The 27285-nt window shown below is 47.9% G+C and overlaps 1 protein-coding gene across 4 annotated transcripts in view; it reads left to right on the forward strand.

Moving 5' to 3' along the window:
* LOC142578803 (F-box only protein 47-like) overlaps positions 1–26559 on the forward strand; it is a 49258-nt gene extending 22699 nt beyond the window's left edge. For 2 of the 4 annotated variants that reach the window (XM_075688391.1, XM_075688390.1), the window contains 8 exons: positions 1184–1327; positions 2257–2333; positions 2699–2900; positions 5025–5192; positions 18482–18643; positions 22170–22312; positions 23157–23304; positions 25533–26558. In XM_075688391.1, the coding sequence (XP_075544506.1) occupies positions 1184–1327; positions 2257–2333; positions 2699–2900; positions 5025–5192; positions 18482–18643; positions 22170–22312; positions 23157–23304; positions 25533–25648 (1160 nt within the window). In that variant the 3' untranslated portion in view covers positions 25649–26558. Of the gene's footprint in view, positions 1–1183; positions 1328–2256; positions 2334–2698; positions 2901–4921; positions 5193–18481; positions 18644–22169; positions 22313–23156; positions 23305–25532 lie in introns of those variants that run through there. The other 2 variants (XM_075688392.1, XM_075688393.1) reach the window with 2 other exon arrangements.
* The last annotated feature ends 726 nt before the right edge of the window (positions 26560–27285 follow it).

Here is a 27285-nt window from a genome sequence, read left to right on the forward strand (position 1 = left end):
TAGCTCCTTTGCGGGCATGCTTCTGCCATCTAGCAGCACCTCCCATCAACATATATATATATATATATATATAGTGCAGGCCTGTCGTGAACATTTTCGACAAATCTGGGTGTATATAGTGAAATGGAGGGTATTTTTTTTTGTCTCTTTTAGTTATCGCAATTATCATCATCTTGATAGTACTATGTCGCGAGAACGAAATGGTGGGCGTGGATGCTGTTGTTTCTTGTTTCGTCAGAGAACGCGTTCTAAGAGAAACACATGTTATCGGAAACCACTTAGCGCGTCGCATGACTTTACTAACCTGCCCTCACAACAATTAAGACATCGAACTTGTGCCTCACATTGCTAGGTCAGCTATAATAGTAACCCTTGTATAACCAGAGCGGGGTGTATTTACGTCCACGCACCATTATTCAACTAGTGCTACGCGCCATGCCACCTGCTACCGATAGCTTGCACGATGCCTGCACTTCGGAGGTAGCGAGTTCAGGAGAACCGCGAACTCGTGCATACTTGCCTTGCACGACGTCAAATCGTAAAGTCGTCGACAAAAGTGCTGCACTGCTTGAACTAATCCGGTGCAGCTAAACTTGTTTTTGTTTTGGTTTTGTTGTCACGCTAGCTACGCAATCACACAAAACCTTCAACACCAAGTCCGAAGGATAGCGTCCGTCCGGTAAACACGAGGCTCCCTTTCGCGTTCTGCGCAAGCGCAGTCAGTACGTTCTGTTTTATAGCGCACGCAGAACGTTTTCGGTACTCTCTTATTAGATAGTTTTTTGTTGATCGTTGCTCTAACGCTCCGATCAGATTGCTGAATGTTTATTATTTGCACGCAGTGGCTCAGCTCCAGCGCTAGTTTTGCGTGCGTGCACGCCGGAAGTGGAAAGGAAAACGTAACCGAGGCTCCGCTGCCTATAGCCAATTCAGGCGATCGGGACGGTGCGGCCCCTTGGCTTCTGAATGGTATTACAGCCACGGTGACAGCGCGTCGCTCGCGTCTAGGGGAGACGAGCTTGTCCAAAGTACGACATCAGAGCAATTCCCTATACAGTGCTTCAGCGCGAGAAATCGGGACTGAGCGGGATGTAATGGACGCTCAGCTGAAACTGTCTACGACGTTTATGCAGTAGGAACCCAATAACCCGCCACTGGCCGTTTCCCCGCTTTGCTGACGCAGTGGACTCTCTCAGCGTGCTGAGCATATGCTCTTTGCTGCTGCGGGACCAACTGGTGGGCTACCTCAGCTGGGCCCCCGCTCTCAAAGCGCTCAGCTTCCGACACATGCACCAGAAAGACGCTGTCAAGCAATGCAGGAACCTTGGTGAGTTTGCTCGACGCAGTACTGCGAATAATTGGGTACGAGGTGAACTTGGTGGAGTGGTATCAATCGACCTCTGTTTATCATGGTTGGCTTGACCGGTGTTGGCAGTGCTAGATCCACTCATTATGCAAGTAAATCTGTGGCACGTTATTCCCTGTGCGTCGGAAGGATACGCTTGGACTGTGCACGGAACTCGGGTGGAGCAATTGCCGAGATGCAACTGCGAATAAAGTAGCACTGTGTAATGGAATAGTGCGACCAGATAAATAAACGGTTAAATTTAAAAGAAAGAATAAGAATATTCATTGCAATATTTAGAATGAGAGGAATTTAGACTAGTTAAACTAGGAATAGAAAGTAAAATATGGATTCATCCGTATACCTAGCGCCATCCTCGTTTTCCTTCATCAACTGAACTACTTCTTCATGTGGGGAAAATATGTGACTTCTGACAGCCAATGTCTCTGCTGTGTTTCACTCTTTCTTGCCATCAACTTCGGATATTTGTTGGAATTTATTCCTTAAGTTCACGCATTCGTTAATAATAAACATTCTCATTAGATACTGCAAAAACAACAGAAGGAGGAAATAGTATGTCCCCTTGTAAACAGTACCATGTGTAATATGGTACTGTTATATATATATATATATATATATATATATATATATATATATATATATATATATATATATATATATATATATATATATATATATATATATATATATATATATATATATGTGTGACGATAGATGGCGATATGGCGATATATATGTGACGTTAGATACTAAGCGCTAACAGCTTAAACATCATTACGTTTGGTGTATTAGCTATGGAGTAAAGTGCATAAGACTAGGAAAACCTGTCTATAGTGTCGGTAGCCAATTACAAGGTCACAAATATATCGTTGAAACTTCTATTGCTCCAGGAGTACTGATGAAGAGGGTCACCTGTCTTTTCCCGACCAAGGAACGGCTCAAGATAATGCTACGGTTCATCGAAAAGGTGGGCCTATGATGCGTCGTCTGTCTACTGGCTGCACAAGGAATGGAGAAGGTTCACTCATTCATTCATTCCATAAATAAATAAGTGAATATATTAATAAAATAAATAAATAAATAAATATGAGTGAGTGAGTGAGTGAGTGAGTGAGTGAGTGAGTGAGTGAGTGAGTGAGTGAGTGAGTGAGTGAGTGAGTGAGTGAGTGAGTGAGTGAGTGAGTGAGTCTGTCTGTCTGTCTGTCTGTCTGTCTGTCTGTCTGTCTGTCTGTCTGTCTGTCTGTCTGTCTGCGTTTCCCTCTCCCTCCCTTCGTTCCCCTGTGCTGTAGAGCAAGGTAACGGAGAGGTGACGCGCACTGCGCGACGCCGCAGTTCGTGAGCCGGCCGACGCTCGTGCGCAGCCACCTGCCCCGCGACTTGGAAGCCGCGGGTCGTCAGTGGCACCAGTACGGCGCCTTCCTGATGGCTGCCGTGGTCGGCTGGGTGGACAGCGAGTGCCAGCTGGTGCACGACGTGCTCTTGGGGCTCTCCTCCGCGCAGCGATTCACCTCCAGGGTGCTCGGGGCAAGGCCCGGTGGGTGCCCGGTTCATCCAGCGTAGTCGTACCACGGACGGGCGTCATACATGCATCATGAGGCCCCGGGTGCTTCAATGCATACTTCTCAAAGGGGCGCTAAACACTCAACGTACCTGACAAGAACAGTTTGGACTTGTCACGTACTGACAAAGCAGTAGTGAAAGAAACGAGGCATGGACAGAGAAAGCGAGGCGCAAGAACGCAAGTATGCCTCGCCTCCTGTGTCCGTGTCTCGTTTTCGCGCTATTTCTCTGTTCTACTCAAAGAACGTCTTTAGGTCGAGAGTCTTTCCAACGAATGCCTTTAGGCCTTCAACGAAGATCTAAAGGACACCTAAATGTTAGTTCACTCCGGCCAAGTATTCTCCTAAGAGTCGATTGTTGAAAATTTATTAGCGCTGAGGTAAATGGGAAAGTTTCTTTTGTTGAACTAGTAAGCCCGAAGTGCAGTGCGGGCAAGCTGACGTGACGTCACGGTTTTATAGGATCATTTGTGCACGTTTTAGTTGTTTCCATTCAGAAAACGTTCTGGAAACTCAGTTGGATTTAGAAACAAACGCAATTCTTGTTTATCGATAAACTGTCGACTAATCAACAGCAGACGATTTCAAAATCCGTAACATCACGAGGAGCTATGGCACGGGAACTTCAAGACGGCGTCGCCACGCGTTCCTTGTTTAAAACTCTTTTCTGCCTTGCCAAAACTTCGCTCCAGTAAGATAGACCGTTTTGGTGTCCCTGATTTGTAATTCACTAATTAATCCGCACTTAATACAATTCTTCAGTGACACTTCGAAGGCTCCGATTTGCAGCTTCACGTACTATGAGACATGAACTTCGCTATACGATACAACTCTGAACGCGATCGCTTCAAAATCTAGAAGTTGATTTGGCATGTGACACTCTCCAATGTTATAGTAATCTCACGGAAGCGTCGACCGGCATTCGGTCACCGGCGCGGGACGGAACACACATGCGAAAGTAGCGAAGGTATACGCGCATGCGCGCAGAGCGTCCTGCATGCATGGTGTCAGGGGACCGTCTGCTAGGTGTAGCGCCTGCTATACATAATTAGCATATATACCGTTCGCAGCCGCTTATTCTGTATACCACTTTGCGCAAAAGAGCGCGTGCGCACATTTATGGCTGCGTTGGAACTGTATAGGTAACATGGACAATGGGGAGCGTAACAGAGCAGCCCAGCACACGATCCACGCGACGCTCGCAAAGGAGTGAGCTGTATGCGCATGCGCCTTGCATCGCTACGGCGCTTACCGTCGTTTTGGTTGGCGCTCCCGTGAGATTATTACCTCAACGGAGAGCTGTACGGACAACTTGCTTCAATCTCCCAATCGCAATGAGGCGTCTTATAATACTTGAAAAACATCGCTCCACCTCAGCCGACCTTTGACCATTCTTGATGCCCTTACACCTAAGGAAGCATCGTTTCACTATGCTTAAGTTCTGGGGTTCCTTAAAGAAACCAGTGTACATAGAGGCGTGCTGCTGTATGTGCTCTAGCTGCATGTGTGTACCTCCTCATAAAGGTTTGGAACACGGTGCCCTCTTTAATACAGCTGTCAATAAGATTTTTCTATTCTACTAGAAATAGTTGATAGAAGAACGAACAGAGCATCGAAAATTATGTGTTGCACTGTGTAGAAGAAATAAAAAAAGCAAAGCAAGCAATAACGATAAAATTCAGACGCGTACCTTATCACTTATTGATTACATCTGGATAAGTTGTACTTCTTAATACCCGCTTCGTTTCTTGAGGAACTGCTAGGGATTCACATGATCTCCTGGTGCGTTCGTGTGCTGTAGAGTCATCTATATGCTGTCCAGACTGCATATTTAGAATCTTCGAATCTGGTCTCGAACAAAATCAATCAATCAATCAATCAATCAATCAATCAATCAATCAATCAATCAATCAATCAATCAATCAATCACAATGTTCGTAATCTCTCTAAAGCGTACTATGGCTGTAACCGGCTTATCGCCTGATTTCCGTCAAAGCCATCGTCTTCCCTGGACACGCGGTTAAACTGGGGCTACCGGTGACCAACGACCGGCGAAAAAGAGAGGGACGAGCGAACGAGCGCGTCGCGGTGGTGCGCAGGGCAGCTGCGCCGAGACGAGCTGGCGCTGCGCCACTTCCTGCGCTGCCTGTTCCTATCCGAAGTGAGCCCCGAGGACAGCTGCGCCTGGCTGCAGAGGCTGCTGCAGCCCTGGCCACTCGTGTTCCGTGCCAAGCTGCTCTACATCATCTACGGGCCCTGCTGCCACCGTGAGTGGGCTGAATGGGATGGGATGGGATGGATGGATGGATGGACGGATGGATGGATGGATGGATGGATGGATGGATGGATGGATGGATGGATGGATGGATGGATGGATGGATGGATGGATGGATGGATGGATGGATGGATGGGTGGGTGGATGGATGGATGGGTGGGTGGGTGGGTGCATGGGTAGGTGTGTGGGTGGGTGGGTGGATGAACGGATCTTCCCATCTGCAACAGGCTCTTTCGCTATTCGCTCAGCCTCTATTAAAGAAAAATTAATCTGCACAAAACAAAGTAATGTTTAACAGTCTCGGGAAGAGAACAGCAGTTTACGATAGGTAGCAAGGCACAGGAAGTGGTAAGGGAATACATCTACTTAGGGCAGGTAGTGACCGCGGATCCGGATCATGAGACTGAAATAATCAGAAGAATAAGAATGGGCTGGGGTGCGTTTGGCAGGCATTCTCAGATCATAAACAGCAGCTTGCCTTTATCCCTCAAGAGAAAAGTGTATAACAGCTGTGTCTTACCAGTACTCACGTACGGGGCAGAAACCTGGAGGCTTACGAAAAGGGTTCTACTTAAATTGAGGACGACGCAACGAGCTATACGAAGAATAATGATGGGTGTAACGTTAAGGGATAAGAAAAGAGCAGATTGGGTGAGGGAACAAACACGAGTTAATGGCATTTTAGTGGAAATCAAGAAAAAGAAATGGGGGGCATGGGCAGGACATGCAATGAGGAGGGAAGATAACCGATGGTCATTAAGGGTTACGGACTGGATTCCAAGTTAATGGAAGCGTATCAGGGGGCGGCAGAAAGTTAGGTGGGCGGATGAGATTAAGAAGTTTGCAGGGACGACATGGCAACAATTAGTACATGTACGGGGCAGTTGGAGCAGTTTGGGAGAGGCCTTTGCCCTACAGTGGGCGTAACCAGGCTGCTGCTGCTGCTGATGATGATGAAGAGCAACAATAGGTCAATTTAGACTGTCAACTAGATTGCTCAAAATCTTGTTCTCATTTGTTTTAAATGAAAATGAAAGGTTCGATACGTAACTGATGAAATGAAAGTCAAGCATACTTTTTTTTTTTAAAGCTAACGCTGAAACTGAAGACGCGGTAAGTCAGTGCGATGTCACAAATATTGCTTAAAGTGCTTGCCCAGATGTGAGCCATTTTGGAGCAGGGAAAGCTTTTCAAGCTCGCCATAGCCATATTCTTTGTATAGTCCTCCTTTACAGACAAGCAGTTATTCAGATCCGAGTCAAAGCTGTCAAAATCCATGACGCCATACGTCATGGCGAACTGCACAGAGCGTCGCCACCCTTATTTTCTTGTGCGTCTTTTCTAGCTTACCAAGTCACGTTTCGTGGTTAGAGTTACCGGTGGCATTGCAGAAGCGTAATATTCTAATACACCGTAACTTGATGTGCGTGTTTAATGCCTCCTTAATGAAAGTAATAATTTACTAATGTGAGCGCCCACTCAAGCGTGGCTATGACCGGTTCATCGCGAATTAGAAACGAAAAAAAAAAAGAGTTTGTAAATTCTTGAGAACCTGCAAAAAAAGGGGGGGAGCGGGGTAGTTTAGTTTTAAGAGATTAAAGTTAAAATAAAAGCAGCAGAAATTGTAATCAAAACAAGAAGAAATGAAGAACAGAATAAAAACGTCGTACAGCGCAAATGAAAAGGACTGCGACAGACGAAATACACTGCGCTGTGTATGTCGTCTCTCGCAGTCCTTGTCCTTCGCGCTGTACGTTGTTTTTATCATGAATTACACACTAGCCCAAGCAACCACCCTAGAAAAACAGAATTGTTTTCATAGTGGGCTTCTCCGCAATAAGTGGTCTTCTAAGGAGAAGCACGCTTCAGTGATCTCTGTCGGCGACATTCCGAACTTTCGAACACAGCTATATGAAAGCGGTATTATTAAAACAGAAACCGTTTGCTACGACCTAATCTCTGCGAAAGTGCTTGCGGTAGCTCCGTATAAAAGGAATATGGCTTACTGAACTTTCGACCTTTTTCTTTTTGGCCGACATCATTTTTAGTGCTTAGCGCAGAAAATATAGACGAGACGGGCAGAAGAAGAGACACACGCACACCGGCGCTTGTCCGTGTCTCTTGTTTTGTCCGCCTCGGCTAAGGTTTCTGCGCTAAGCACTAGAAAATTATTAGGACACAATGCGCACGTTTCAAGCCTTCGAACCTATACTACCAAGCTCAAACAGCAGCAGTCCTGATCGCACTTTCCGAGACTTCTCCTCTACAGACATCATACGATCGCCTGCTGGGACGACGCTCCGCTATACGAGCCCTCGAGGAATCTCCAGGTCTCGTGGCTCAAATTGCTGCAGCGCACTTTTGACACATTCCTTTTACTGGGGCGAAGAAAGGCGCGTGGTGTTCGGAAGCTTTTTTTTGTTGCTTCTCCGGTCCTTGTTTTAAGCTGTCGCAAATGTCAAATCCACGCCCGAACGAACATGGTGCGGTTAGTATGAGAAGGTTGGTGCACGCTCCCTCCTGACCTTTCCTCCCCCCCCCCCCACACACAAAGAAAAAGAGAAAAAAAGGAACAGAAAAATAAAGAAAAGTAAGAAAGAAAGAAATAAAAAGGAGAGAGAGAGAACGGGTGGTTGCTTACAGAGCAACGTCTTCTGTCGGCTTGAGAGGTGCCTTTGTCGTACATTGCAGTTATAATTATGCTGCTGGTAATGGTGAGAATGACTGCGACGGTACGGGGCACAACGCGTCGCAGCGTGGATTCTCTATTTAGTCATTACGCTTGGAAGATCTAGTTTTATTGAGTCGCAGTTACCGACTCATGAAACCTGACAAAAAAAAAGGCCGAAGAAGAGAAAATTCGCGTGACTATTGGGGCATCTGTGCAACATCGGTACGGGCGCTCGGTAATTGATTCATTCACCTGCCGTCTGGCTAGGGGCGCGCGGATTTGGCGGTTCGCGTGTTTGCACAGAGGCTAATAGGATCATTGCTGTCCGATGCAGGACTTCCTCTCATTTGTTCCTTCTTTTTCTGCAGCGGCTCCGCAAGGGGCATTCATTGATGTCTGGGGGACAATCGCGGCCATACACGTGCACAAGAGGAAAGTTCCCAATGAAGGCGTTCTATGCGTTCATTCTGTGGACAGAGCCGTTGGGAATATTTCCTTTCTCGGCAGCCGTGTTGATTTTCCATTTTCCTTTCCGCGCATTCACCGTCGATGCACCGCATGCAGGGCCTAAGCCGTTCTGCAGCTGAGCTGCTTTTACTGAGTGAACCCTCTGCCTCACGTGTACGGTGCAGCGCTCCGAAGCTGGTTCTCCAATTTGTAAAACTACCTGTAACTATACCCCTCCCCAACCCACACACACGCGCAATCAATAGTCACATACAGGAACCGACAGTGTGACTGCCACCGATGTCGGTGCCAGCCACAGAGCGTGGGATCTGCATAAGTTTTATTGTAACAACGTTAATCAAAACTTGTTCAAGTGATGGCGAGGAAAGTCTTTTTTCCCTACCAATGGTTTTAGATGGGCTCTAAGCACTGTAAAGTTAACTAAAGGTAATTCCTCTCAACTACACGGTGGCAATACCTTGTGTCGCTGTACTGATTCAATGCTAACGCATTGCCGTCGACATTCATTTGAGTCTGTCACATTCTTATAGGTCAGCGGCATAATACATACGTAAATAACGGCAGAAGCCGATCGAACTTGAATGTGGGGTTATCTTGCATTCTATCTGAAGGTAGCATCAAAGTTATTACATATCACTTGTCGGGGCAATATACATTGAACTTCTGAAGGTAGCATTAAAGTTATACATGTCACTTGCTGGGGCAACATACATTGATCTTCTGGGGCAGGTATCATGTCGTAAGGTTTTATTATGACATCCGGCATCGCATTTACACATTGTTGGCTTCTGTAAACTTTTCACCGATTTGCTTAAATCAGTCGTCACTTTAGACAACATCTATTTAGACTAAATTACCGTTATTAATTGCGGAATATAACAATCATTTAAGGCAAATAGTTCCGTTATTTATAAAAAATGCCAAAATTATAACTTAAAAATATTTTGTTCTTTCACATAAAATCAACGTTTTCAGAGCGTAGGAGCACCCGTTGCCGCAGTTACGTATTGTTTATGAATTATGACGATCTGGGGCCTTCACAGACGGTGTGACAGCGCCCAGACCGACAGTTCTACGTGCATGGTTCCTTCTTTGCTTCGTTAATCCTATTTTATCTTTTCTTTCTTTCAACCGGAGACATCATTTTCAGCGAAGTCGAAGTGGAAAGGGACTGTTTTGAAAGACTTGCTTTCTGCGGTAACTCAGTCCTGATATTCTTCAGTGGGTCCCAAGTATACACTTTCACGTCGATTCTCAGTTTGCGAATGTTAGCCTAACCTATGCTCCGTTTGCCCTTTAATTTACCGCCGAATGCCACAAGTACGTGCGCATTTCCCTTACTCTCTTAGAAACGTCTTCGGAAACAGTTAATGGTGTGCGTTTCAGTTTGTAGCAGCAAGATAAGATATTGGAGTTTTTTGGTTTTTTTCGGCGTAATCAAACAATCTAAGGATGTTTGGGTGGTCTCGGTTACTTGTGCGGGTACCTATTGTTTGGATCTGACTGCTGGTACGATCTGTTGGGAACTCGGCGCTGACGCCCGTGGTTGTACCTGGGTCGCAAGCCCCAAGGGTAGCGTTGGCCTGGCGGCCTGGGGTACAACTCGAAGCATCCGAAGGTCCCGGCAAAGCATGAGTCGACTGGTAACAACGAAACAACTTGTTTATTTTAACATCGCAAAGAGTTGGCGGTCAGGTTTGACCGTAGTAGAGAGACGGGAGAGCACTTCACTCAACAGAAGAAATCGGAGCCCTCCCTTTGGCGTCCGGGGGCAGCTGTTTTTATACTCTCGCAGTTGAGGGCAAGAAGGAACCCCTCAAAAGACGAGCACGTGAATGTACAATGGGCTAATGGTGACGCACACTGTCGTGGCGCTGCGCACGATCTCGTAGCACCCTGTCGTGGCGCTGCGCACGATCTCGTAGCACCCTGTCGTGGCGCTGCGCACGATCTCGTAGCACTCTGTCGTGGCGCTGCGCACGATCTCGTAGCACCCTGTCGTGGCGCTGCCGGTCGGACACAATGACTGTAATGAGAGGCTGGTCCCTGCTTTGGCATCGCCTGTTTCGGGCACAATGACTGGAACGAGATCCCTGCTTTGGCATCGCCTGTTTCGGGCCCAATAACTGGAATGAGATCCCTGCTTTGGCATCGCCTGTTTCGGGCACAATGACTGGAACGAGATCCCTGCTTTGGCATCGCCTGTTTCGGGCCCAATAACTGGAATGCGAGGAGGATCCCTAGGCGGTCGCATCGCCGCAGACGCGCCTGGAAACACCTGGCGATGAGTGTTGCGGCGACGACGATCGGGCCAAAATGTCTGCCGCCCCGCCGCAGTCGCGCCGGCAAAACCACGTGTCGCAGGCGAAACGCAACAGACCGCCCCGCCGGGGGAAGGAGATCCCGATGGACAGGGGACTGCATCCGCTGTCCGGAGGGATGTCGCTCGATGATGCTCATAACCGAAGTCGGGCGTCCCTTGACGTTTCTTGAGCGCAGCGCACAGAGAAGGCCTCGTTCTCTCGTTCAGGTTCGCACGGGACACTGCAAAGTGACTTCGGGAGAGTTCACATTTTTGTTCTCGTTCCCGGCAAGCGTTAGAACTACGCTGAAAACTCAACCGCTCAGTCAGCAAGCACGGCACAACCCTCACTAAGCCCTGCCAGGCTCTTTCCCCTTTTTATACCACTGCCTAGTTCCTTACAGTAGTCTAGCATCACTCAGAACGCGTCCACAAATTGAAAAATTGCACTAGAAAGCATATCATCACTTTGAAACACTAAACAAAAGCAATATGTTAAAAAAAAATCCTGCCTCAGGAAGAAAACATCAGTAACAAACAATTTTGAGGCTGATTCCTACGTTAGGGGCTTCGACTTAAGCCATCGGCGTTACCGTTGAGACTCCCCTTTTTGTAACGCACCTCAAAGGAATATTGTTGTAAAGCGAGGCTCCAGCGCAGGAGGCGGCCATTTTTGGGAGAGATGGTCTGCAGCCATTGGAGAGGGCAGTGATCCGTCTCAATGATAAACCTCGAGCCGGCTAGATAGCATGACAATTTCTGAACGGCCCACACGAGACATGCACACTCTTTCTCGGTGGCGCTATACGCCTGCTCACGACTGGTCAGCTTACGACTAGCATACAGGACGGGGTGTTCTACTTCTCCATTTTCCCGTTGGCACAGTACAACGCCCATGCCTCGCTCACTAGCATCGCACTGAACAATGAACCCTTTTGTATAGTCTGGCGATCGTAGCACAGGCTGGCTTGTTAGGGCACTCTTTAGGGCGCTAAAAGCTCTTTCCTTGGTCTCGTCCCAGACGACTGTTTGAGGCTCTGTCTTTCTTAGAGCATCCGTCAGGGGAGCCGCGATATCAGAGTACCTAGGGATGTACCTCTGATAGTAGCCGGCGACACCCAAGAACGACCGAATATCGGTCTTAGTGCGCGGTTGCGGAAAGTCTCGCACAGCGGCCACTTTTATTTCAGAGGGGCGGCGACGACCCTGACCAATCACGTGACCGAGGTAGACAACCTCGGCCTGTGCTAACTGGCACTTGGGAGCCTTGACTGTCAAGCCCGCTTCGCGCAGGCGGGTTAGCACTGCCCGCAAGTGTGCCATATGCTCAGACCAGGATGCGGAGAATATCGCTACGTCGTCTAGATACGGTAAAGCGAATTCTTGCTGTCCCCGCAACACTTTATCCATGAGGCTTGAAAAGCAGTATGGCGCGTTCTTCAAACCAAAACTCAACACTTTAGGACGGAATGTTCCCATTGGTGAAATGAACGCCGCATACCTACTAGCCTCTTCTGTAAGTGGAACCTGCCAATAACCCCTGACAAGATCTAGGGTGGAAATAAACTGAGCGCTACTAACTTTCTCAAGGCGCTCCTCGATGTTAGGGATCGGATAAATTTGATCCTTAGTGATGGAATTAAGCCTGCGGTAGTCGACGCAAGGACGAGGTTCCTTGCCCGGTACCTCAACTAAAATCAAAGGGGAGGTATAATCACTCTCACCTGCCTCAATAACACCGAGCTGTAGCATTTTCTTTACCTCAGCCTCCATAATATCGCTCTGGCGGGGTGACACCCGGTACGCCTTGGATCGTACTGGCTCTGGGGAGGTAAGTTCTATATCATGAGTAAGTACCGAAGTCCTACCAGGCCTCTCAGAGAACAGACCTTGAAACTCTTGTAATAGCTGGTGTAGTTCGGTTTTCTGCTCAGGCGACAGCGGTGCTTTACTGATAAGGTCACTAATGACTTGACCGGTGTCTTCCCTGTTCGTCACTGAGCCTAGTCCCGGAAGCTCGACCGGAAGCTCTTCAGGAACGTTTACCATCATGCACACCACTGCTTCCCTTTGTCTATAAGGTTTGAGCAGATTACAGTGGTAAACTTGCTGTGCTTTCCGCTTTCCTGGCAGACTTACCACGTAGTTAACGTCCGACAGTTTCTGAACAATTCGTGCTGGGCCCTCCCACTGCACGTCTAGTTTGTTGTTTAGCGATGTGCGCAATATCATGACCTCATCGCCAACCTCAAAACGACGGGCCCTGGCTGTCCGATCATAATAAACCTTGGCCCTCTGCTGGGCCTTTGCCATTGCTTCACCTGACAACTCCTGTGCCCTTCTTAAGCGTTCGAGGAGCTTAAGTACGTACTCCACCACGACTGGGTCGTCGCCCCTACCTTCCCACGATTCTCGAAGCATGCGAAGCGGAGATCGAAGCGAGCGACCGTACACCAGTTCAGCTGGCGAAAACCCCGTAGCCGCATGCGGCGCGGTCCTTAAAGCAAACATCACCCCAGGCAGACACAGCTCCCAGTCAGTTCGATGTTCAAAACACAACGCTCTCAACACGCGCTTCATGACGGAGTGGAGCTTCTCAACGGAATTCGACTGTGGGTGGTACACTGAGCTGTGTAACAGCTTTACCCCACACCTTTCGAGAAAAGTTGTCGTCAAAGCGCTAGTAAACACTGTGCCCTGATCTGATTGGATTTCCGCAGGAAAACCAACTCGCGCAAATATGGACAGTAGTGCATTAACTATCTCAACTGAGCTGAGTTCTTTAAGCGGCACTGCTTCAGGGAACTTTGTCGCTGGGCAGATCACAGTCAAAATGTGTCTGTACCCCGTGGCTGTTACCGGCAGAGGTCCCACAGTATCAATAACGAGCCGTCTAAAAGGCTCCGTAATGATAGGTACCAATTTCAACGGCGCCCTCGATTTGTCCCCTGGTTTGCCCACCCGCTGACAAGTGTCACATGTCCTCACGAAATGGTCTGCGTCCCGAAAACACCCTGGCCAATAGTACTCTTGCAAGAGACGGTCCTTAGTTTTCTTAACTCCTAGGTGTCCGGACCACGAACCCCCGTGTGACAAGCGCAACAGATCCTGACGATAGCATTGAGGCACGACCAGCTGATCGAACTCCACTCCTCTTCGGTCTAGATACTTCCGGTACAGGACTCCACCTCCTTCCACAAAACGCGCAGTTTTCCTGGCGATACCGTCTTTGACATTGCAGCGCACGTTTTCCAGGCTGCCATCCTTTTTTTGCTCGGCTATCAAAGCCGTCCGGCTGACTTTTAGCAACCTATCAAGTCCGTCTGACGTAGGCGCGATGAGCAAATCAGTAGATAGCTCTTCTAACTTTCCCGCGTCGGGCGTTTCCTCTCCAGTATCTGGCGCCTTTAACGTTACAGACTCAAGTTTATTCAGTTCGGGCGTGCTCGGAATATCAGCTTGCTGCGCCTCTGACCCTTTTTCGTTGTTTGATAACGTCGGCCCCGCAACTACCGCCTTTGCAGCGAGCTCCCGAACCTTCGATCTGGTTAAGGCCTGAACACTAGCTTCACCAAACAAAAGCCCCTTCTCGCGCAGGAGGTGATCGGACCTGTTTGAAAATAGGTACGGGTACTGGGGTGGCAGCATAGGTGACACTGCCGCCTCTGTCTCAAGCGTTCCGAAAGGTCCTTCAATAAGCACCTTTGCTACCGGCAGACACACGCTATGAGCTTCCACGGCTTGCTTGATCCACGCGCACTCGCCCGTGAACATATGGGGTTCTACGTAAGACGGGTGAACTACATCCATTGTAGCTGCGGAATCGCGAAGCACTCGGCACTCTTTCCCGTTCACGAGGAGGTCTCGCATGTAAGGCTCGAGAAGCTTCATGTTCTCGTCCGTGCTGCCTATTGAAAAAAACACAACTTTTGGTGTTGTTTCCGGACACTGCGCCGAAAAGTGACCCGGCTTCTGGCACGTATAACAAACGCCCGCTCGCCTCATCTCGAACCGCTTTCTGCGTTCGGCTTCGGCTGCCGTCTCTTTACGTTTGGTCGGATTGCTTTCACTCGCATCCTCACTACGCGTGTCCCCCTTAAATCTCATGGGCGTGAACCTTGGCCTCTCAGACTTGGAGCCAAATTCACCCTTTTGACCGTCCTTAGCTCCGCGAGCTCGACGCGTCACAAACTCCTCGGCTAGCTCAGCGGCTTTAGCCACCGTACAAACGTCTGGCCTATCCAAGACCCAGTATCGCACGTTCTCCGGTAACCGACTATAAAACTGTTCTAGCCCGAAACACTGCAGAACTTTATCGTGGTCACCAAACGCTTTCTCTTCTTTGAGCCACTCCTGCATGTTCGACATAAGCCTATACGCAAACTCTGTATATGACTCACTTCTGCCTTTCTCATTTTCCCGAAACTTCCGACGGAACGCCTCCGCAGACAGCCGGTACTTTTTTAGCAGACTCGATTTTACTTTGTCGAAATCCTCTGCCTCCTCTCTATCCAAGCGAGCGACTACGTCGGCCGCCTCGCCGGGTAACAAAGTGAGCAAGCGCTGTGGCCACGTTTCCCGAGAGAACCCCTGCTTCTCGCACGTTCGCTCAAAGTTAACCAGGAACAAACCAATGTCCTCTCCAAGCTTAAACGGCCGCATCAGGTCAGTCATTTTGAACAATACGCGTTCTCCTGCACCGTGTGCCTGACTTCCATTACGAGCGCGTTCCATTTCTACCTCAAGACGCTTCATTTCCAAAGCGTGTTGACGGTCACGCTCTTGTTGCTCTCGCTCTTTCTGTTCTTTACGTTCACGCTCTTCTTTTTCTTTTGCAGTCTCCCTCTCTTCAATAGTCTCAAGGCATTCCGACAGCTCGTCATCCTCAGCCTCTAACTCAAGAATAGCCTTTAGCAGTTCTGGTTTTCTGAGTTTGTCTGAGACATCCAGACCCAACTCTCTTGCAAGCTCCAACAATTTCGGTTTGCGCAACGACTTCAAATCCATGGCTGCTCTGAATGCTGCTTTCTCTACTGCTTATTATTGTCTTGCCGCAAACTAACCCGGCAGCAACGACAACCACAATTACCAGCTCTGTTTCTAACACTAACAAAAGCCTGGCAAAGCTCAGAAGAAGAAAGTCCCGCACTCACCAAACCTCGCAGGCAGGAATTCCGCGCAGTCGTTCCGCTGCAGGCAACCAGTCGTCACACAGGGCTCGTTGCACTGCTCCCGGATCGTCGTTGAGCTGCTCAGCATACTGTCAACTGCATCTCTTTGCTGCTGGCCTCCGTTGTCGCGATCTCGCCGCTGGCAGACCGTTGTTTGAAGTCGTAGGCGATCTCACCGCTGCCAACCAGATGTTTGGATCTGACTGCTGGTACGATCTGTTGGGAACTCGGCGCTGACGCCCGTGGTTGTACCTGGGTCGCAAGCCCCAAGGGTAGCGTTGGCCTGGCGGCCTGGGGTACAACTCGAAGCATCCGAAGGTCCCGGCAAAGCATGAGTCGACTGGTAACAACGAAACAACTTGTTTATTTTAACATCGCAAAGAGTTGGCGGTCAGGTTTGACCGTAGTAGAGAGACGGGAGAGCACTTCACTCAACAGAAGAAATCGGAGCCCTCCCTTTGGCGTCCGGGGGCAGCTGTTTTTATACTCTCGCAGTTGAGGGCAAGAAGGAACCCCTCAAAAGACGAGCACGTGAATGTACAATGGGCTAATGGTGACGCACACTGTCGTGGCGCTGCGCACGATCTCGTAGCACTCTGTCGTGGCGCTGCGCACGATCTCGTAGCACCCTGTCGTGGCGCTGCCGGTCGGACACAATGACTGTAATGAGAGGCTGGTCCCTGCTTTGGCATCGCCTGTTTCGGGCACAATGACTGGAACGAGATCCCTGCTTTGGCATCGCCTGTTTCGGGCCCAATAACTGGAATGAGATCCCTGCTTTGGCATCGCCTGTTTCGGGCACAATGACTGGAACGAGATCCCTGCTTTGGCATCGCCTGTTTCGGGCCCAATAACTGGAATGCGAGGAGGATCCCTAGGCGGTCGCATCGCCGCAGACGCGCCTGGAAACACCTGGCGATGAGTGTTGCGGCGACGACGATCGGGCCAAAATGTCTGCCGCCCCGCCGCAGTCGCGCCGGCAAAACCACGTGTCGCAGGCGAAACGCAACACTATCCTGTGAATTCTTTCAAGGGTTTTCACTTCAATGCCTAGCGTTTCTTTTAAAATGTTTTCGCTCACTATCTTTCCGAGTGAAACTATAACTTCGTTAGGTTTTCCCGTTACACGGTAAATAATCACTAGCTGCGGTAACTCATGACATAGCTAACGTAATTAATAATGATGGTCAATCAGATGCAGTTTTTTTTAGACTTTTCTAAAGTGTTTGACGTAGTTCCGCACCAGGATTTACTCACAAAATTATCGGCTTTTGGTATTAGTAATAAAATAATATCCTGGATCAACAGTTTTCTAACCAATCGTAAACAGAGCGTTCCAATCGATAATCATATTCACAACCTCTCGATGTGTACTCCGGAGTACCTCAGGGATCGGTTCTGGCACCACTCTTGTTCTTGATGTACATTAACGACGTCCAGTTTTCCATTAAAAACTCAATTCAGATGCGTCTGTTTGCTGATGACTGTGTCGCGTACACAGACGTACACAACTCAGACGACCAGATAGGACTTCACAATTCACTGCAAGCAATTTACTCTTGGTGCTACACTTGGGCCATGAAACTGAACACATCAAAAACACATTACATTTCTTTCACAAATAAGAAACTCTCGCTTGACTTTGCATATTCGAGCGGAAGCTCAATAATCAATAAAAACGACCAGGTAAAATACCTAGGTATTAAACTCACGCCTAACCTTAACTGGGAGCCTCACATCTCGACCATGTGTCAAAAAGCCGTAGGCAAGCTATCCTTTTTTAAAAAGGAAACTGCGCGCAGCACCACCCAACCTCAAACTAAATGCGTATAAAACAATAATAAGACCATGCCTAGAATACGCTGATTTAATCTGGAGCCCTCATCAAAATGCATTAATAATAAAATAGAACGCATACAAAAAATTAGCAATTAGGTTTGTATATTCGGATTACAAAAGGCAGTCCAGTATCTCAGGTCTGCTCGCAAGGGCAAACCTAAAATCTTTCTCGCAGAGAACAGCAATTTCAAGACTAAAATTCATCTTTCAATTATACTATGGTCATTTCCAGATAACACGTTCTCATTATCTGCAAGATCATCCAAAACGCTCAACAGACTAAATCATTCCAAAACAATCTATCTTCCCCCAAGTCGTGTTAATGTTCACAAACATGTTCACAACTAAAGATATTGTGTGTTGCAATAACATCGACTCGATTATTAACCGCGTTCAGTGTATTAACTTTTCACCATGATTTTTTTTAAAAATTTTTTATCATTACGTTTCTGTACCACTCCTGCACGGGCCGTGAAGGGCCTGCAGTATATTAAAATAGAGGAATCACCTGGTTAACCTCTCTCTGATTCCTATATATATATATATATATATATATATATATATATATATATATATATATATATATATATATATATATATATATATATATATATATATATATATATATATATATATATATATATATATATATATATATATACTTTCATTATTTAGAGGTTGCTATGATTATTTAGGGCGATGGAATGTGTCGGTTACCTGTAAAAAGATGTGACAATTGTGCTTCTTTTTTGCAGAGGTTACCGTGTGTGAGGGGCAGGGCTCGGCGTACATTACATAGCAGATAAACCCAGCCCTGTGCACATGTGCAGACGAGCTCCTGTGGGTGCTGCCGTCGCTGCCACAGACCGCGATGGGGTCTCCGCTGCTGCGCGCCTCGCTGGCGCACATGGGAGCGGCGCTGTCCTGCCTGCACGAGGAGGCCGCGGGATGGTCCTCGGACGACACCATCACCGTGATCGAGGAGCTGTTCGGTGAGTGTATGCGTGCATGCACACTGAAAAGGGACGAGCTTTTGATTGAGAGAAAGGAGGAGGTGTCGGCCGGAAGCGCGTGTCTTAAGCACGCTGCAGTACTCCTCCTCACCGGGGTAAAGGGAGATGGGAGAGACAGGCAGAGGGGCGGGCGTTGCAGGGTACGACGAAACAGTGCAATGAACTGCGTGCACATTGTTCAATACGGGGTGCTCGCACCGTACGCGCATTAGGCGCAGGCGTACGAAACGTTCTCGTGCAAACATATTTCGCACATTTTCATTTTACACCACGTGTGTTTAACGACAAGCGTCTAAGCCCGCCTCCAATAGAAAGTTCAGCAGATACCTTACGTCACATTAGACATCGTCAACCGGTCACCATTCGCCGAAAATATTCTTTTCCGAAAACTGGCGGGAATCAGGTGCTATATCAAAAAACATCAGTGCCCTGCACTCAGCCACACATTAAGGGCCCACGTAACAGATTTTGTACTGAAATTCTGCAGAAACCATAGACGATGCTTTTGAGTGAAAGCAAATAGCGCGAACGAACTAGAGAGAGAGAGAGAGAGAGAGATAGAGAGAGAGATAGATAGATAGATAGATAGATAGATAGATAGATAGATAGATAGATAGATAGATAGAGAGAGAGAGAGAGAGAGAGAGAGAGAGAGAGAGAGAGAGAGAGAGAGAGAGAGAGAGAGAGAGAGAGAGAGAGAGAGAGAGAGAGAGAGAGATCGTTTTTCCTTCAGAGTCCGTCCGCTTACCACCGACGTAACCACCGCCGACCCACCACTAAAATGGCCGAAAGGGCCAAAGAAAGTTATTCGCTTAAAGTTGCGGTTCGCTGGAACAATATCGGTTGGAAAAAACATTCGCAAGGAAGCGCGAGACATTCACTTTCTAGAAGAAAAAAATTGGGCCGAGGTCCTCCACGATGGCTATCCAAGTGCGCGAATATCATTCTTTTGAGATGAAAATAAACTTATTATACGCCTAATGGGTATTTCTTGTTCTAAATGTACACTTTGTACACTTTATTAGCAAGCTATCTCATTATCGTGGGTATGTAACTGGCGATATGTTTTATCCGTTATGGTGATTACTATGAATACCGGCACATGCCCAGTGGCACACTAACAGCGACACATGTTAAAGTCAAAGAGATTCATTCAAGAGCGCGCCACATATCCAGTGCCACATACACATTTTTAGGCTGCGCTTATCTTCAGAATCGGCCATGGTTTTTGGTGCGATATGTAGCCGGAAAGAAGAGTAGTCTAAAAATGCGAATAATTCTATTCGCAATAAAACAAATCCAGCCAGTGATTTCGAGTCCGACTGGTCTTCATTTGTGCGATTCCCGGTGGTGGAGAAGCGGAGAGACACGACCGTACTTCCTCTGCTTCCCTAACCCATCTTTTGCTTCTTGCCACTGCCTTGGGTTATGTTACTGCACCTTGGCGCTAGTCGACGGATAAGCTGCATTACGTGGCTCCAGAAAATCGAGAGGCCAAAGGTATCGTCCAGGCACAGTACCTTTTCCTGTGGCAACGGCGGAGCAGTTTAGGGGCAGGGTCTTTGACTGGTGACGACTTCCGTATTCTCGCAGGACAATGAGGCAATTTGTTCTTGTTAAGAAATAAATTATAGCAAAGCACTGTGGGATTTCAGTGACGGAGGCCGGCACTACCAGCGGCCATCAGAACGAGCGGAGGTGTGATCCCATAACAGCTGTTGTAAAATTAAAAACGTCAAGGTAAACAGGCCACGTGGAGTGTAAATAGGCCGTTTCGTCAGGATTGACGCAATAGGCCAATCCGTGCTTGACGAGAATGTGAACCGAGTCATAAAGAGAGAAAGGAAGGAAATGATACGCCATTTACCGTTAGCGACTCACCTTCACCTTATCACCAAGTTTCTTTATCAGCTCGGCCACTGCCCGGACGAGCGTGCACCTCGACCGGCTGCACCCACAGGTCTCGCACATTAATTCACTGACTGAAGGACTGTTCCGGCTGAAGCCTTACTTTGCAGCGTGTTACCTCCCTTATATTTAGCCCCGAGACGGCGCCTTCACAGGCGGGTGTTATGTTACGGTGCAACCAAGAGTGGTGCCAGTCAGAAGACGACGATTTGACGTGTAGAGGTGGAATCGGTCTCGACAGTCGTCTTGTTTATCGTTGTCTTTCTTGTAAATGTTTCAAATACATCTTTATATGTGACTTCTGCAACGTAACAGTATATGCAATAAAGATCCAATGACGAGTATAAAGTAATTCTAACATTCTAATAACAGTTGCGCGTAATTTTTTATGACATTTTGCTTTAAGTTTACTCTTGGCCATAACCTCGCCGGTGGTGAAATGTTCTAAAGGCTGCCGAAAAATTTCGGCACGAGCGTGGCCACAAATTTAGCCTTTGAAAAGATTCTCACAGTTCATCTTCATTCAAACTATCGCTTCCGTTCACATCGACATTTCTCTTTCTACGCCTATTCTTTTTCCTCATTGCAAGGTGGCTGGTCAACACTTCCATGCTGGCTGACCGAACTTCAAGCTTTTAAATCGTAATACCCCCCCCCCCCCCTTCTCTCTCTCTCTATCTCTGTATGGGCGGCTCTATGTTCGCACGCATTCTTCGTACGTGCGAATTAGCATGTGTTATTACGTACGAGAAAGACATCTAGCGCTCACTAAAGAACGTATAGTGACCATAGTATTCGCATGCTAGCATTGCGGTGTCACAGCAATATCGAGGGTAACCGAGAGACCGCTACGGGGGTGCAGTCGTCTTGCGACGTCGTTTTTAACGGCAGAGGCACAAATTTATTCCTGCCACTTTGTTTTCTCTCGATGGATGTCGCAAGCATTCAGTCAATGGCGTGTCCGTCAATTCCTTAGCCAGCGGCAAATGAAAACTGAGCGGGAAGGTTCGAGTAGGAACAGAAAAATGAGATCAATGTACTCTCGAACGTATGTGTGACGTGTCAGTGAGGCTGATTTTATTTAGACTTCCTCGTGTGAAACACCAACATTTGCCTGCGGGTTCCAAATGGAACCATTATTTGACGACCATAAATTCCGCTCCTCTTTCATTTGCAGTTTACTGCACTATAGCGGACAAGTGAAACGGAAACGGGAAATTTCAGCTAAAGTTTAACGCTTAATCTCACGAGGGATGCCTCAAAAGTATGCGTCTCCGCCTGTCAAGAGTGGTGTAGACCGCAAACTAAGCTCATACGAACCGTAATCTTGCCAGCATCCCACGAAGTAACGGAAGTGTCAGCAAAAGGACGCCTTGCGGTTAGTTCGTTGCTAGCATCTTTAGATTAGCGCGTTAATCGTCCCAAATGTGCACTCTGAGCCGCAGCGGTGCTGCAGCAGAGCAGGTGGTACGCTTCGTGGACGGTGGATCGCTAATCGGGTCATCGTTATAGGCGCACAGTGTGAATCTTGTGAAGGCCCGCACGCACTCTGTGCCTGTTAAAGTGCGCGCGCCTCCGGGTGACGACATCTGCGCAGTGATGTCGCGGGAGTGGCTTCCGGTGAACCGCGCCATGCTGCTGGCGCATTGCGGAGTTGACATCTGCGTCCTGCTGCTCTCGTCTAAGCTCGTCAATGGACGGGAGTGTGAAGTGGCCAGCGTCCTGTACAACTTGATTTTGGTGAGAACAACCTCTATTTTATTCTGTTCTGTTAGCCTGCACGTGTGTGTGTGTGTGTGTGTGTGTGTGTGTGTGTGTGTGTGTGTGCGCACGCACGCACGCACGCATTTCCTCATTTCGTTGAATGGAACACCCGTGGCTTTGCTGTAGTAAGGTGAAGTTTCTTTTTCTATAGCTCACGCCGTTGAAGGGGGAAGCTGGGGCGTTGTTTAATGAGAGGCTGATTTTTAAAAAAAGTTTATTTATGAGCCGGTACTCCTGTAATGGCCATTCACAATAGCCAGCGGTAGGATAGCCACGTGTCTTATCGCATACAATTCTAAGCTACGAATAGCTTTAAAGATAGTGCGCTTGAGGAACGGGCGCCGACTCTAGTCTCTGGTCTAATCTGCAGTCTCTGCAAAGGTATATACGGTGTTTCACCCCCATGTCACGCGGACGCTTTGTACCTTCGTCGAGGTCAATCAGCGTTGAACTCTCCGAACGCAACCGCGGCGTGAGTGTGAACAAATACGAGTATGGCACTATTGCTAGTTCAAACATCTTTACAAGTGACCACATAACAACTATTGAGCTTTGGTCAACAGAACTACGCTCCACATTTTTCTTGTGGTAGACAGGTTCCTTCTGTCTTTCATTGGAGGCCATCCGCCAGCTTCGGAATAAAGAAAACAAAAAGTAGAGAGTCAAAACATCATAATACACCGAGACCAATAACGCTTCACAAGTATATAACTTTATTGGAAGTAGCATGTGTGTTGCCGGCCTGCCGATAACAGTACACAGCTGGGGGCATGCCGTGCAAACGCTTTCTAACGGCTGGCTCGTCACTCTGAATGTGCAGGTGCAGTATCACGTGTCACGCTCGACGACCTTCGTTATTGACGTGGCGAGAGCGCTCAGCGATGCGGTGGGACACACTCGCTTCCTCAGTGAGATGCCCCTCCACAGCGACACACTCGTTCGTGACGCGTTGGTGTATTACTCGAGAGGTGAGCACGCTCTGAGCATCGCTCGAACTGCCGCGGGCATTTCCCCGATGTCTGTTCCTCCATACCAGTGCGCCAAACGCGATTTCTTCTCGGGTGGATTTCTTCTTCCAAATTTTGGGCAAAGTTGGGGGTGCGGCCCGTACACGGGTGCGCCATTACTCGAGATTACATGGTATACAGTGCCCCTGTATACACATGGACACTACCAATGATGATGACAATGATGATTATGACAATGATGTTTATTCGCATACCCTTTGGGACAGGGTGGCGACAAATATAGTTGTTTAGTCGGCTTGACTCATTCCTGTTTTAGTATGCTTGATTTATTCCGGTTACTGCATCTATGCTCCCTGCCTTTCCCCTCTATCTGTCTACTACATTTATCGCAATCTAGCCTTTTGCCTTTCTGATCTCTATTTTAGCTTTCGTATTTAAAACATCTATCACTATATTATACCGTTAACTACGCTAAAACAAATAATCATCCTCATGCTTTGCCTTCTCGTAAGGTGCCTCTATGTTCCCCTCTCCCGCCGCTTGGTCGGGAGACTGGCACATCGAGGCACCCTACCTTTGCTTAGGAATATGGTTGGCAGGTGTTTGGAACGGATGGGAGCGTTACTTTGTCAGTGGTCGTTGATATAAGCAAGAGACGTTTAGAATATCGGTGGAAAAAAAAAGAAGCAAGAAAGACACGGGCGTGAAATCGTCGCAGGCTTAGGTAGCATTACGAGATAAAGCAGAGTGATAGGTTACGGTATGATAATGCGTAAGTATAGTTCACGCAGGCTAAGCGACTATTTTTCTCCGCCCCAGCTCAAAAAGAAACAACTTTAAGCATGAAATGCTTTTAGCTCCCGTTGTCGGCGGCCTTCAAGCGACCTTGAGCCATAAGCCAGAGTCGTTATCCGGGCACTCAAATGACAACATCCGGGCAAGTTGCGAGAACAAAACAAGATCACCCGGGCAACCAGTCAAAACTTGAGAAAATGTGGTCTCTGGCCCCCAACTCTTTATACAGGACTACATTACAAATGCTCAAATAAGTTACAAAAAATATTGCTTCCGAGTTGTTCATAATGCTTGTCCACAACATCACTCAAGCTCTAACTTCTCGTACGCTGAAGTTTTATTTGTCATTTCCAATAACGGACGTTCAAAAGGCAGATACAGGACACCATACATATATACGTATACATAATACATATGTGCATATACATATGTACATGTAGGCCTCTTGGAGCTGAGACAGGGTTGCCTGTGCTCTTTTGAACGCCAGCGGTCCGTGAGTTCCACGGCACCTGTTTTGCGTCGCTTTGAGAGATGGCACCACGCTGCGTGGCGCCTCCTTCAGGCGCTTTTCTTCTTCTAGCTGGACAGTGCGCTCTGTCTCCCTGGCGTCTTTCGCTGTCTGTTGTGCGGCCTTCATCTGGTTCTTCTTCTAGCTGGGCAGCGTCCATATGGACCGGTACATAGTGTGGTGTAGTGCGGTGTGGTATGGTGGGGCGTGCCGTTGCGAACATGCACTACACACGTTTCTAGATTGTGGCTATAGTATCATCTCCAACCAATCTGCTTTGCCGGTTGCGATTTCATGCTTACATCTACTCTCGATGAAGGGAAAGCCAGCAATTAAAATGTTCTGTAATTTTTACACACCAAAAGCACGATCAGATTATGAGGCACGCCGCAGTCGGGGACTCCGGATGAATTTTAATCACCTGTTTTTTTTAACTAGCAGCTAAACCTAACTATACTGGCTTTTTTTTTGCATTTCGCCCCCATCGAATTGCGGCCGCCGCAGCCGGGATCGAACCCGCGACCTATAGTTAGGAGCACAACGCCGTAGCTCTAAGCTACTGCGGCGGATGGGGATCCCATTAGAGATCATGATCGATCATCATCACCATTGAATCGATGCGCAGTGCTAGTGAGTGATCAAACGTCTTGAACAAAATAAAGAAATGTAACAAATTAAGAAAAAACAAAAACAAATTACACATGGCCTCAGGGCCTAGTAGTTAACTGAATCCAAAAAGATCGTTGCTCCTTCTATAACCAAGGGGATCGACTGGACGGCATTGCTCCTCGACGTCCACAATTCTTTATAGGCCTCGTCGGACGGCGAAACGTTGTAAAGTAAGTTGGTGAGTCTGTCATTTTGTTGCATTTTAAGAATACCTTCGCATCGACTGATGGCGTTTCGCGCCCGCTTTCTCGTTCAGGCGGTGAATCAGGCTACGAGCAAATCTGCCATGCCCTGCTGTATTTTGCCTCCTCGATGCTTCGGCTGTCCTGCAGGGAGGGACCGAACTACGGACGCCTTTGCTCCGAAGACTGAGAGATGACCAGGACCTGTTGCACCTGACCTAACTGGATATGCAAGCATTGCCGTTGTTGTTGCGTTGTTACTTCCACGCCGAGACGGCGTTATAGAGCCATAACTCTGTGGGACGGCAGCTTGTAAAACCCCGTTTGCCAAAAAGGCCCTGGTACAGCAGGGCTGCTGCCATATGCGTCAGCGTTCGGCAGAAAGTCCGATTATTATCTTGATTACCAAACTCTTGCTGGAACATACGGCAAGCACATGCTGTCAGTCGCTTGAACAGTTGTGACGTACGTTATGTTTAAATACGGCATTATATAGCCTGTCGTCGACTGCAGTGCGGGCAATGCTACATTCCAGAAAAAAAGAAGAAAAAGAAAGGGGGGAGGTACCATACCGCTGTGCTGGTACCCCTTCACCAAGCTACATTTCTTGTTGCGGTGCGGCACTCTCGACACCCATGGTTGTCTCAACAACACCTGCCTCTTCGTCGTACAAGGCCCAATTGAACTGTATTATGTCCTGTGTTGTGCTTCTTTTCAAGCAGATGTGCGCAGCGTGAGGGAACAAGCAAACCTCTGGACGCTGTATTTTTAGCCCAACGTGTCTGCACCCAGACTTCCTTGTTTATACGCGTCGGCGCGAGACGAAGCATTTGCTAGTACAAACATGCATTAGCTTCATTCTCCAAGTTCTAGTCACTGTTTAATTGCGAATGGAAATTGAGAGACTTTCGAGGAGCTCAACTTTAACCTGGAACTGTCTTATGTGAACGAATTCCTTGTTTGTTAATTGCTTTAAACCGACGTGCACTAAGGTGACACAGGCACCTTTGCTAGAAGCAATAAAATGCAGCGTTATCCCATGTTTGTGTCCCATTTCTTTCATTTTCCCGCAGCAATTTTTCAGTTGAGAGATACGTTTCTAAGGAACGAAAACACTGTGCATGAGACATAAACACGCACAAACTCCGTGTGAGACGACGAGTGTTAAGAAAGCGTCTATTATGTTCCTGCGAGGAGCACACTGAGTATTTGGGAGCGAGGTGTTTCCCTTCCTCCTCCTCAGGTTCATCTGCGATATAAAGCTGGAGTGTGGATGGTGAGCCATGTGGGCGGCGTAGCAGGGCGACCTGGGATGCATGAATGGCGCGCAGTGGATGGTGCGCCCCGGTTGAAGTCCATCCTCGCCGTTATTCCTTCCTGCATGTAATCTTACGGGCTGTAAGTTCTGCTTCACCTGGACAAATGGCGGACAACTGCCACCAACATTCGCAAGGTGAGGTCCACCTGTCGCTACAACAACACTTGAAGACGGATAAGGTGGCCACTTTGCCGTGCGCGCGGCGTACGCGATAAAACGTACGCTTTATCTGCGGTTGCAGGCCATTTACATTAGTAAGAACTATCATAATGTCCGAATTGAACATTTATGAAACGCTGCCATCACTTGGGCTGCAACACGTTATTGGCCCATGAACTGACGCTACCAGTGCATCTCCGCGCAACGAAATCTATATTAGCCTTCCTCAGAGACACTGTCCTGAATTGGATACTTCATATTTTGTTGATCGTCGTGGTGTGTGGGGCGTACGTCATTTATCAGTGGCATGCACTGTGCATATAACTTCATTTTATATCGTGCCCGTCATG

This window comes from Dermacentor variabilis, chromosome 4 (assembly GCF_050947875.1).
Source record: "Dermacentor variabilis isolate Ectoservices chromosome 4, ASM5094787v1, whole genome shotgun sequence".
In the NCBI taxonomy this organism is placed as follows: domain Eukaryota; kingdom Metazoa; phylum Arthropoda; class Arachnida; order Ixodida; family Ixodidae; genus Dermacentor; species Dermacentor variabilis.